This window comes from Meles meles, chromosome 15, assembly GCF_922984935.1.
Source record: "Meles meles chromosome 15, mMelMel3.1 paternal haplotype, whole genome shotgun sequence".
Lineage (NCBI taxonomy): Eukaryota > Metazoa > Chordata > Mammalia > Carnivora > Mustelidae > Meles > Meles meles.
In genome coordinates, this window is record NC_060080.1 from 35,756,559 (window position 1) to 35,769,459 (window position 12,901).

At 40.9% G+C, this 12,901-nt stretch overlaps 2 protein-coding genes across 2 annotated transcripts in view; one reads left to right on the forward strand and one right to left on the reverse strand.

Moving 5' to 3' along the window:
- Positions 1–6,388, reverse strand: part of BUB1 (BUB1 mitotic checkpoint serine/threonine kinase) — a 44,379-nt gene extending 37,991 nt beyond the window's left edge. Inside the window, exons 1-4 of the mRNA XM_045979410.1 lie at positions 6,296–6,388; positions 2,759–2,818; positions 2,521–2,659; positions 1,515–1,711 (exon numbers count right to left, since the gene is read on the reverse strand). Coding sequence (XP_045835366.1) covers positions 1,515–1,711; positions 2,521–2,659; positions 2,759–2,818; positions 6,296–6,321 — 422 coding nt within the window. The 5' untranslated portion in view covers positions 6,322–6,388. The remainder of the gene's footprint in view (positions 1–1,514; positions 1,712–2,520; positions 2,660–2,758; positions 2,819–6,295) is intronic.
- A 232-nt stretch (positions 6,389–6,620) lies between these two features.
- ACOXL (acyl-CoA oxidase like) overlaps positions 6,621–12,901 on the forward strand; it is a 356,730-nt gene continuing 350,449 nt past the window's right edge. Inside the window, exon 1 of the mRNA XM_045979259.1 lies at positions 6,621–7,013. The gene's annotated coding sequence lies outside the window, so the exon portion shown is untranslated. The remainder of the gene's footprint in view (positions 7,014–12,901) is intronic.

Consider the following 12,901-nt stretch of genomic DNA (forward strand, 5'->3'; position numbering starts at 1 on the left):
ATACTAATTTTTCTTTCTTCCTTTTTTTTTTTTTTTTTTTTAAAGGTTTCATCCATTTATTTGACAGAGATCACAAGTAGCCAGAGAGGCAGGCAGAGAGAGGGGGGGAAGGAGGCTCCCCACCAAGCAGAGAGCCCGATGCGGGGCTCAATCCCAGGACCCTGGGATCATAACCCAAGCTGAAGGCAGAGGCCTAACCCACTGAGCCACCCAGGTGCCCCTAATTTTTCTTTCTTTAATATATGCTTGAAAATTCCCATAAAAAATTAAAAAAAAAAATAAGTGCTCTAGCTAAGTTGAAAACAATGAGTATATTAAATGCTGGCAAGGGGTACAGTGAGATAAGTTACTTCATAGTCTGCTAAAGAGCGGGCCACCAAAAAACTTGTATTGCCTTTTGAGCAGGTAATGTGACTCTATGTACCACGAAACTCAAAAACTCTTCATACACCCTTTGACTAGATAGTTTCAATTCTGAGAATATATCTGAAGGACTGAGATAAAAATAGGAAATACATTGGGAGATAATTCTATGATAAAAGAAAAAGACTGTGACACAAATCTTCAGGTGTGTTAAAGCATGCCTCTAAATCCTATAACAAGCAGAGAAAAATATGCCAAATTAAAATGCCAGGTTTCTTCTGCTTCTTTATTTTTCCATATTTTCAAAATGTTCTAAATGAGGTCTATTAATCACAGAAAAAATAAACTGAAAAATAGAGTTATTCATAAAGATATTCACTATGTTGTTCTTCATAAAAATCAAAATGTTGAAAACATCTTAAATGTTGATTTAAAGAACACTTCAATTATAACCTAACTCTGGGACAGATTTCACACCTACTTTATAGGTAGTATAAAAGTTTCTAGGACAGAATAAAGCTCAACAGACATAACATACAGTATGATTTACTCTTAAATACACAAATACAAGGACACACACACACAGGTGTAGGAAAGGATACTGGAAGGCAATGTATCACGATGTTGATAGTAATATTTCTGGGCAATTTCCTTTTGTTTATACTATTTGTATTATCCACATTTTCACAATGAGAATTTTCCATACAGATTAAGAAGATTTAAATAAATATATTTTTTTAAAGATTTTATTTAAAATTATTTGACAGAGAGACAGCGAGAGAGGGAACACAAGCAGGGGCAGTGGGAGAGGGAGAAGCAGTCCTCCTGCTGAGCAAGGATCCCTATGGGGGCTTGCTCTCAGGACTCTGGGATCATGACCTAAGCCAAAGGCAGACACTTTACCAACTGAGCCACCCAGGTGCCCCATAAGAAAAGATTTTTATGAGCAAACATGACATTTCCAAGTAGGGAATACCATGTAGAGTTTTTTTTTTTAAGGTTTTATTTATTTATCTGAGAGAGAGGGTGAGCATGACCAAGGGGAGGCACAGCGGGAGAAGCAGACTCTATGCTGAGAAGGACTTGATCCCAGAATCCCGAGATCATGACCTGAGCCCAAGGCAGCACCCCGAGTTTCATTTTCCAACTACCTGTAGTATTGTTGCAGCAGCTCTTGTGGTTCAGCCTGGTTTTGAAGTCCTCTCCGAAGAACAGCGCTGGCATGCTGCAGCTCTCCCTGGCCTTCCAGATGCCCTGCCCAGGCTACGTAGAGAGGAGATGACAAGGTTCCAATCCCGTGGTTGTACAGAAACTCAAAGAACTGATGAAGATCACTGTTGTACTGAGCCTACAGAAGCCCAAAGCAAACAGATCTAAGAACAAAGGAATTGGTGGTCTAGGTATGGCCCAGAGCCCAGCCACCTTCTGTGTTCAGTCTTCATAGAGTCTTCGGACTATGTGGATCTCTGACAGCAAACCTAAAAATTAAGCTTATTCCTTTCCTTTAACATTCAATATTCCCAAAATTACCCAACTAATTCCCAGGATAGTGATTTCCATAATGACTCATGAAGGAAGTACTACAGTTGTCTTAATCGGGGCCTGCTCAAGTACCACAGCGTGCCTCAAATCCTACTATCCTGTAATTCAGTGAACAAATCAATCTTAACTGTACCCATTCGTGATTACTAGAACTCTTGGCCCCAAAGCCTTCGTTTCAAAACTGAAGAGGTCGCCTTTTAATGCTTAACCTGAGGCAGCCTTTTCCTTTTAGTAATAAATTTAGTTCCAGAGAGTTAATATTTTCTTAATTATTCACAATGAGTTTAATTTACTCCCAGGAACCCTCTGAGTACCTGGCAGTGCCTGCTTATCCTTCCATCCCCTCCCCCCCCATTCAACAAACCTTTTAATTTAATGGTTTCTATCTCACATCATAACAGTTACAGTGGTTGATAGAGGAGAAGGGTTTTAAAATTAAATTACTGACTCTGTAATACAGAAGCCAAAAGTTTCCAAAATACACACCTCTGGCCATACAACTTTGGAAACAGAATAGTTAAAGTTAAATAGTCTAAAATGATCTTAAAATCTGGGGAAACAAGCAAAAGTACAGTAGGATTACAGATTAGATTATACATCTGAAAGCATACTTACAAATTTTAAACAGTAATTTATGAATCTTGGGTCATTGTGGTATTTCTTCTTATCCAAAAATTCCTTCATTAAATGTTCTAATAAAGTTGTCAAGTATTCCTTATTCTCAGGAAAGTTCTCTTCTACCCACTGCATGTAACTAGAAAAATATGGATGATATTAATTTTCAAGGCGGCATATAGTTTATTTATTTATTCATATAGTTTATTTAAAGGAAAAAAATAAACTAAATGCTAACCTTTCCCATTCACCAAGTGGGTCATCGCCCTTGTAGCTCTGCATATGGGCTTCAAACATTCTAGAACAGAGAAAAATATGCACATGACTTATTAGGGATGATTCCTAAAAGCAAAATATGTATTTTATGGTCCTCATTTATACACCTTAAATGGAAATCTTAAATACCAATTCAAATGCTACATTAAAAATTAAAAGATTATTCACTTAAAAGTGGTCAGAAAATTCAAGCACAGTTATCTTTCCAGAAGATAGCAAGACCCAAGGCCCCCGAATTTAGTCCTTATAAAAAGGCAGCTGGAAGAGGGTCCCAGACGCTATCCCAAAGGATCTTTTTCTCCTGTCACTGATGCCCAATGTCACTACCATTCTGAGGGCAGCGTCCACAAGCTGCTGTTCCTCAAATGGTGGGACCCCTCCCCCTGCTGCACAGAAGCTTGGCTAAGACTTGGCTAGGAGACATGAAGGGGGGTTATGAGTGGGCATGGGAGCATAGGATACTACCAAGTTTCCAGACACTTTGCTTTCTGGGCCTCAATGTAACACTGAGTCCCTGACAAAGAACACATAATGGCAATGTTCATAGATCAGCCACTATGGCCTCCTCTGCTTGCTGTTACTTTCACATACTATCCACAGCTTAAAAAAAAAAAAAAAAAAAAAATCAGCCAAGTAAAGAAAAGTTCTCTAAGGGCACTTGGGTGCTAGGGGAGCAAATGAACAAACAGAAACGTGTGAAATAAAGTCACGTTATATTTAGAACTTAGGGGAAAAAAACAAAAATAAAACAAAACAAAACAAAATGGAAGATGAGGTAAGAGTATGATAAGAGTTACAATTTTTAGATAGAATGGTCAAGGAATGACCAAGGGAATTGTCATTCCTTGACCAAGGAATGTTCAAGGCCATTCTCTCTGAGGGGGTGGCACTTGATCAATGTCAAAGAGTCATGCAGTTATTTAAGTGTGTTGACATAGAAGGGTGGGGTGACAGTATGTAACGTGCATTTAAAACATCCATTCTGCTCCTTCAAGCAAAGGAGATGGGGAATGGGAACAGAAGTGGGAAACCAGTCAGGGAGCTACTTCAGTCTCAGGGGGTGGTGAGCTGGACCAGGGTGGGAACAATGCAAGTATGGAATTTGGGGGGGGTTGAAGAAATAATGGGACTTGCCTATGGGATTGCTTCCTGGATATGAGAGAGTCAAGCTAAGAAAGACTTCAGGTTTTCTATCGGAGAAATTACATGATTTTTGGAAAAAAGGATTTGAAAGCAATACTTTCTCCTGGCTATCATATGTATACCAATGCAATCAATTTTTCTTATGACACAAAATCTAGAAGCCACAACAGAAAAGGTCAATAAAGTAAACTATATATAAATAAAAAGCTTCCACATGTCAAATAAACACAACATCAAGCAGAGTCAAAAAGAGAAATGATCAACTGGTATAAAAAAAAAACAGCTTTTAGAAATTGGGGGAAAACAATAAAAAAAAAAAAGGCATTCTAAAGGAAAATACTCAACCTCTCTTACAAGAGAAATTTACCTCACTCAGATAGAATTTCTCACCTACCAGACTGGCAAAACTAAAACAATGTGGCAACAGTGTATAGATGAAGCAATGGGAAACACACACTCTCACGTCTTGCTTGAAGGTAAGAGTGCTCATGATCCCTGCAGAGGGAACTGGTAATATCTGCCAAAATTACAGACGGATCTACTTTTGATCTAGCAAATCCACTTCTGGGAATCTAAAAAACAGATATATTTGTGTATGTGCAAAATGCCACATGTACAACATTTTTCACTGCAGCTCTATTTAGAAAAAGACTTAATAACCCAAAGATCCATAAATAGGGGACTTTTAAATCAATTATGGTACATGAAATATGCAGCTGTAAAATAGATTGAGAAAGAGCTCTATATACTGATAGAGATTTCCAAGGATACTGTTAAGCAAAAAAAGCTACACTTAAATGAAATAAAGGCAGCAATTGTACATTTACATATATACCCATCCATATACACACATACATACATGCATATGTAGATATACTAATGTAATATTATAATATAAATATATCTGCAAAAAGAAACATTTGAAAATTAAACTAGAAAAATGATTCCATATGGGAGAGTAGGCAAGCATAATAAATTTCAGTGAATACTTTTTAAAATCTTTGTAAGGGACGCCTGGGTGGCTCAGTTGGTTGAGCGGCTGCCTTTGGCTCAGGTCATGGTCTTAGCATCCTGGGATCGAGTCCCATATTGGGCTCCTTGCTCGGCAGGGAGCCTGCTTCTCCCTCTGCCTACTTGTGATCTTTCTCTCTGTCTCTCTCTCTGACAAATAAATAAATAAAATCTTAAAAAAAATTTTTTTTAAATCTTTTTAAAAAGCCAAATAAATGTATTACTTATTTTTAAAAATGAAAAAGTAATTACTTCTAAATTTTAATCTCCTTCGCATGCCTCATAGGTGTGCTCCCCCAAAATATGTTAAGAGTAGACCACTGCAAATAAACATTTCACATTCCAATACCAACCACATTTCCCTAAATGACCTGAATACACTGTAAATGAATACCAAAAACATCCAGTTCACTGGAGCAAATTAGTCTTTACAAAGTCAAAATGAGGTGAGAAAAAACCCGATTTCCCTTTTAAAATGGGGAAAACAAGTTTCTAAAAGTGAAATAGTTTGCTGGCTCGAGAAGTCTTAAAGGCAACGATCTCGGTCTCGGTCTTCTGATGCCCCAAAAGAGTAAATTACCCTGGTGCCGATAAAACTAACCAGTTTTACTTCCTGTCACATATGACTGAACTGTTTTAAATGCTTTTGAAACAATCTAGATAAATCACCTAAAGTCATAAAGCTAAGGTGTGAGAATGTAAGAAACTTTTAGCAGGTTAACCTAAATGACAATAAGCATAGCTTTTTTGTAAAGTTCACGATATTCAAAGACTCTTTTCAAACTGATTGTGGGATTATGGGTAAGAGCTATTTTAAGTTCTCTCCCTACTGTACTACAATTTATTTTTATTTTTATTTTATTTTTTATTTTTTTGGTAAATTAAGTGGCTTTTAAAGTTTCTCATGAAACCTATATGCAAAGCTTAGGGGTTTTGCTGGGGTAGATTTTCTCCCGCGGCGACGATCTGCCTAGAGCAGATTCCTTACAGAGGTGAACCGAGAGCTCCGAGGGCCTCACGAATTGGCCAAATCCCCCTAAACTGTCCCTGTGGTCGCAGCTCGGAGGACTAGAGTCGGGGTCTCAGCGGACAGCGCCAACTACACGGTCGGGGGTCCTTTCCACGACCCACGAGTGGCTCACAGCCTAGCTGGGTGGGAGTGAGGGCGGGGAAGAAACACACCAAAGCCACGAAAAGGGGCGGGAGGGGCAAAAGGAGGCAGGACTGCGGCTGCCCCGGGCGGGGACCTGCAGACCCCGAATTCTGGGTACTCCAGCCCCCTCCTCGGTCCGCAGCCGGCGGATGCGTCCCCGCCTCGCCCCCATCGCACCCGACCGACACTTACTGAAAGACATTTTCCGGGTTATCCATGGCGAGAGACCACGCAGGCCAGCAGCCGCCCACCCGCGTCGCCGGCGAGGAGCTGCCACCGATTTGAATCTCCCGCGCAGCCGCACTCGGGGCAACGGGCGTTTGCAAGGCGCTTGGCTATTGGCCTCGGCTGCAGACGGGCTGGCCAATCGCCGGGACCGTTGCCGGGAGACATTTGTCCCGCCTCCCTGCCGCGCATCCCTGGTTCCTCCCACTTCCCTCGCAGTCCTCAGTTGAATTGTACACTCCGGGCGGGCGGAGTGCAGGCTGGGTTTTGAAGTACCGCGTGGGGAGGGAGCCCTAGAATTTTGGCTTAGTGACTACAGTGCGAGGGCACGTCGGTAGGCACTTCATGGCTGGTTATGTAGGTGATTTATGGCATGTGAAGATGATAGCTTAGTACCCTTGCAGACCTCTGGGCTTGATTTAACTCACCTGAAAGACTGTATGGGAGCCCTAAAGCCAGGGCTCAAGGTCCTGGGAGCTGTTCCTTCATCCAAATGGCAATTAAAATAAGAGTGAAGAGTTTGAATGGATAGTAGAAGGCCAACAAGGAAACTTCAACATCTTCTGTGGAACGAGGAGCTCTGAAGACCCAAATTCTCAGGAGTTATAAATGAAGATACTTCTTTTTGAAGGACACCAGATGTCTAAGAAGAAATATGTGATATGCTGATGCTTCCCGCCTAAAAGTGAGTTGGAAAAGAATCAACCTAGCTTCTCTACCCCTTGGACTTTAATGACTTCCCATTCTCCCTCTCCAGGTTGTTTAAAAAGTCACATAACAATGCAAGTAAAATACAAATAGTTAATTAATGTGATTATCTTCCTTTTGCAGAAGTTGTGTGGGTGTTTGCTCTCTTAGGGCCCTTAAGTTAAATACCTTAAAAAAAATAGCAGCTTTTGGAAATCCTGATGCTCTCACAGTCCAGATTTCCATCCCAAGTGTTGAACAATTTGAATCTACACAAGAATCCAATTTGTAGCACTTAAAACAGAGAGGGTGCTCACTCTGGGGTCTTTATACAAATGTTAGGTTCTGCTGACCATCACAGGAATTAGCAGATTGTTGCATTCATTCAGGTTTTCAACTTGTGTCTGATAACGGCTTAGTCCTCAATTAGGAAATGTTGATTGAACATCCATCATATACCAGCTGTCATTGGATTTATATCTAATTACAGCCTATCCAACTCAAACAGATCCACCCATAAGAAGCTAGTGGCTTTGTCCAGGAGATGAAGATGCAATCATAGAAAACTATTTAATGATGATATACATGTGTATTACTTACCGTATTAGTGTTCAGATTATCTCTTAAGGGGATCCAGAGGAGGGAGGGGAAATGGGGCCTGTCACATAAAACTTTATGAGGAAGGTGGAGCTTGAATTAGGCCTTGAAGGGGGCGGTAGATCTCTCCCTTACTATCATAGCATTTTTAAAATAAGTGGCTTTGAAATTTTCTCATAACAGCTGCACAGAAGGTTTAGATTTTGTGTTGGGTTAGACTTTTTTTCTTCTATAGTGGTGATCTGTCCCGGCAGATTCTATTACAAAGAATAAAGAAGAGCTCTGAGGAATTGCCCACATTAGCCATAGCCCAGCAGAGGAGGGCCTGGGTATCATTGAAGAGTGCCAGCTACACAGTCTGGGGTCCTTTCTTTGACTCAGGAGTGGCTCACAGCCTAGTTGGGGGTGGATGAGGGTGAGGTGGGGACAAAGTCCAAAGCCAAGGAAAGGAGCAGAAGGGGCCAAAGGAGACAGGATGGAGGAGAGCCTGGAGGAGGTCATTCTTGGTGTAAACAGGGTTACTGTAGGATCACCCTGGAGAACTGTTAATGAGTAGTGAAGATGGTTTGATAGTTTGATGTCAAATCTTGAACGCTAAATTAAGGAGTTTGTACTTGATCATGATAGCAATTGGGCCTTTTAGGAGCAGCAGGTCTAATTATGTGTAAAGTACACCTTTCCTGCTTCAGGGGCAGGAATGTGCAGTTAAAACGTTCTCTTTCTTTAAAACTCTAATTTATCTGCTAGCTTCAGTATTAAATTACTAACTATGTTAAATTGACTAAAAGATTCTCTACATTTTTAGGAAGGCCAGTAGATGAAGTATTTTTATTTGTATTTAGGTTTTCAGTGACTTGTTATTTCAATATCATAATCTCCAAATCTACTAGAGGAGGGATGCCAGGCCACATCAGGGGAGGAGCTCCATCCTCGGCTTTCCCAGGGAGCAGCAAATGGGCAAATGATTCAAGATCTTTTTTTTTTTTTTTTTTAAGGGGTTGGGGTGAGAGACAGAGGGAGAGGAGCAGAGAGAATCTTAAGCAGGCCTGGAGCCTGACTTGGGGCTCCATCTCACATCTCTGGGATTGATCTGAGCCGAAATCAAGAGTTGGATGCTTAACCAACTGAGCTGCGCCTGTGTCCCATGATTCAAACTCTAAATCTGGTTATAAGTTTCCTGATCTGTAAAATGAAAAAAGAAATTTGCTTCCTTGTCTTTGTGTTTCTCTGTCTTCCACTGTCCTATAACCTCAAAAGGTTATTAGGCCCAGTTAAGTCCTGAACTCTCTTGGGTTGTCACATAACATCAAAGTTAGTGCTCTGTTTAGAAAAGAAAAATGATTATTTCTCTCTAGGTTCCGCCTATTTGACAAATGCAAGTAATCACAGATTCACATATATTTTCCTTCCTCTGGGAATTTAGAGCAATTTAGAGTAACAGTATTAGATGTATTGCTGAAACATCATATAAGATTGGAGATTTATAATTAGAACAGTTACAGAAAGCTGATCAGTGTTTTAAGGGACTATGGAATATTAAGAATAAAGTTGATTTGTAGGAAGAGAGATATAGGACACTATTTTAGAGTATGTTTTTCTTCTGAGAATGGGTTGTGACTTCAGAAGATGCCTCTGTGGTTAAAACCCAGGATTCACTCTTGTGGATAAGAACTATATAAATATATATATATATATATATATATATATATATATATATATATGATCTTCCAGATGACCAAAGTGTATTTTTCATATATATTTGGTCTTCCTCTGTGGATTCTGTCTTACATACAGTTCACAAAACTTTTAGAATTTCCTTGAGAAAATGAGGAGAATGGTAAAGCTATCATTTGTTAATGAGGTGACTTTTGGAAAGCACCTAAGGATGGGGCTGGTTGCCAGGAGAACCAACTATGTGATTAGAAGGTTGGAACTTTCAGTGCACCCCGCTGCACTACCAACCCCAACCTTAGGAGAGGAGAGGAACTGAAGATTGACACAATCAATGGCTAAAGACTTAGTCAACCATGACTATGCAATGAAGCCTCCATATAAACCCAAGAGGGCAGCTTTTTGGTCCTTTTTTTTTTTTTTCCCCAGAGAGCATTCACACTTGTGGAACCAGAATGTGTCACCAAATACCACCAAACTCCATGAGGACAGAAGCTCCATCTTGTTGTTGATTCATATCCTTTAGTAAACTGATGAATGTAAGTAAGTGTTTCCCTGAGTATTGTGAGCTACTCTAACAAATTAATCAAACCCAAACCTCTAATCTGAAGTTGGGGTGGGGGAAAGTCTTGTAAGACTGAATTTATAACTTAGGGAATCTGATGCCATGTCAGGATAGACAGTGTTAGACTTAAGTTGAATTTTCAGATGTCCTGCTGGACACCCTGCTGGTGTCTGGGAATTGCTTGGTGTTGAGGTGGAAGTGGGAGTGGGGGTGTCTCTCCTTGCCATGTTGGAATTGGATTCAGAAAGCTTTAGAGTCCCCCAATATGTCTCTCTCTTTACTTCAGATGCCAGCCACAAGTCCCAGGGGTTCTCAGCCACCCATATTTCTGACCAATTGGCTACGAATTCAGGGGTCCCCACAACCTTCTCCAGGTTTGATAACTCACAAGAATGACTCACAGAAAACTCAGGAAACTTATGATTACAGTTTTATTACAAAAGATACACATAGGATGAAGTCTAGGAGAATCCTGGACTTGGCCTTTCCATGCCCTCCCTTTGCGGAGTCAAGGTACATTATTGTCTTGGCACATCAGTGTGTTAACCAGCCAGGAATCTCCACTGAGCTTCAGTATCCTGAGTTTTTACTAGAATTTCATTATGAAAGAATGACTGATTAAATCATTGGTGTGTGTGTACATGCGTGTGTGTGTGTGTGAGAGTGAACTCAATCTCTAGCCCGCCCTCCTCTCTCTTGAGGTTGGGAGGACTGGCTGATAATCCTGTGACTCCAAGCCCCAAACTTCTAATCTTTCTGCTGACCAGAAAGTTCATCTTTCTAATCTTTCTGGTTCATCTTTCTGAGGACATGCCCCCATCCAGAAGCTATCTGGAGACCCACCAGGAGACACATCATTAGCATAACAAAAACTCCAAAGACTTCGAGAGAATTTCAAGGGTTTTTGGAGATATGCCAGGAAATCAGGTTAAAGACCAGACAAATTTTTTATTATACCTTGGGATGATGTGCATCTTTGAGCATTAGCTCAGAATTTCATTAGCATTAATAGCTTCTGTACTTTGTGACATCTGTACTTTCAGGACAGCAATTATGTCCTCTTATGAAATTGGTAACCAGTTGGTATCCTTGCTCAGACTGGATTTGCTTCCATCCCTTCAAAGAGCTGGATACTTCTCAAGCTAGAGAAAAGAGCTAAATCAAGGCTCAGACTTGGCAACTTAGAAACATCAGTTTCAGAGACAGTCCTGACAGATGTTTACATAGCTGAGCACTGATAAAATTCTTCTCTGTGTATCAAAATCTGAATTAGGTCCTTTAGCTTATACTTTCAGGCGACAAAGGAATGGCATGAGGAAACGGAAGTGATACCATGAGTAACTGGTAGCTTGGTTTACCAGATGCTTAATTTATGCACACATGTCATGTTAAAACGATGAAGACAGGGATGCCTGGGTGGCTCAGTGGGTTAAGCCGCTGCCTTCGGCTCGGGTCATGATCCCAGGGTCCTGGGATCGAGTCCTGCATGGGCTCCTTGCTCGGTAGGGAGCCTGCTTCTCTCTCCGCCTCTGCCTGCCTCTCTGCCTGCTTGTGTACTCTCTCTCTCTCTCTACTTCTCTCTGACAAATAAATAAATAAAATATTAAAAAACAAACAAACAAAAAAGATGAAGACAATTTAGGTGATCCAGACTTTGCTTAACACTTAAGGAAACAGGTAGTCTCCATTCTCCAGAGTCTAGAGGATGGCAAGGCATTTGAGAAAGTGGTGAGTGGTGAGTTTTTAGGCAAAATGAACAAGTAAGAGAAAAAATTTTTAAAAGGGACAAGGAGGGGCACCTGGGTGGCTCAGTGCGTTAAAGCCTCTGCCTTCGGCTCGGGTCATGATCCCAGGGTCCTGGGATCGGGCCCCACATCGGGCTCTCTGCTCCGCGGGGAGCCTGCTTCCCCCTCTCTCTCTCTGCCTGCCTCTCTGCCTAGTTGTGATTTCTCTCTGTCAAATAAATAAAATATTAAAAAAAAAATAAAAGGGACAAGGAAAACATCGGCGTTACTTGGTGATTAGGGATAGGTCTCCTGGATGGTGTGGCTTCTGGGCATAAGGTGGAATCCTCATAAGCCCATGAATTTTGAATGTTAGGTTTGGATTTGTGGATCTAATCTCCCTGAGTTGATAATGCCTAGTCTACCTGGGAAAGTAATGTTATTAGACACACATTAACTTAAAGTGACGGCTCAGCCCTGTCAACATTTACCTGAGTTGTGTTTCTAACTTATAGGCTCTGTGCCTTTACTGTTACTGTCGTAGTCACTGGTCCTACTGTGACTCTTACGTTGTCCTCTTGTATCCTTGTATCTTTGCAGTCTCTTTGCTTTTGCATACTGATGCACTATACTCCACTTTTGACTATGAGACACTGATTACATTTAGTTAATACAACTGATTTGTCTTTCCATCTGTTGCACTTTGCAATTTCTGTGCTGTTCTATCCTGCTTAAGCTCTTTCCCTGGACTAGATGTTTGAATTACCGATCTATGCTGCTTTGATTCTGCTTCTAGCTTGGAGAGGTCTTGGGCCTCCTGGTTGTCTAATGGGACACCCAGATGACCTCACTGTTTTGTTGTTGTTTTTTAAGATTTTATTTATTTGTCAAAGAGAGAGAGAGTGCACAAGCAGGGGAAGCAGCAGGCAGAGGGAGAAGCAGGCTCCTAGGGAGCCTGATGAGAGGTGGGGCTCTATCCCAGGACCCTGGGATCATAACCTGAGCTGAAGGCAGATGCTTAACAGACTGAACCACCCAAGTGTCCCTCCCACTGTTTTTTTTTTTTTTTTTTAACTTATTTCCCATTTTGACTTCCTGACCACCTTGAACCATTAACTTCTCAATCCATTTTCCTGATTATCTCTGACCTTTTGAATCTGAGTGTCCTCCTGGGCTTTGCACCAGCATTCTGGGAGTAACTTTTTATTTGGTTGACATACTTGGAGGTTGAAAAAGGAGGATATCTGAAGTAAAATTAACCCCAATAGGAAACAACGAACACTTTTATGATCATTTCTTGTATTCATCTTAAATATTTCCTATAATAGC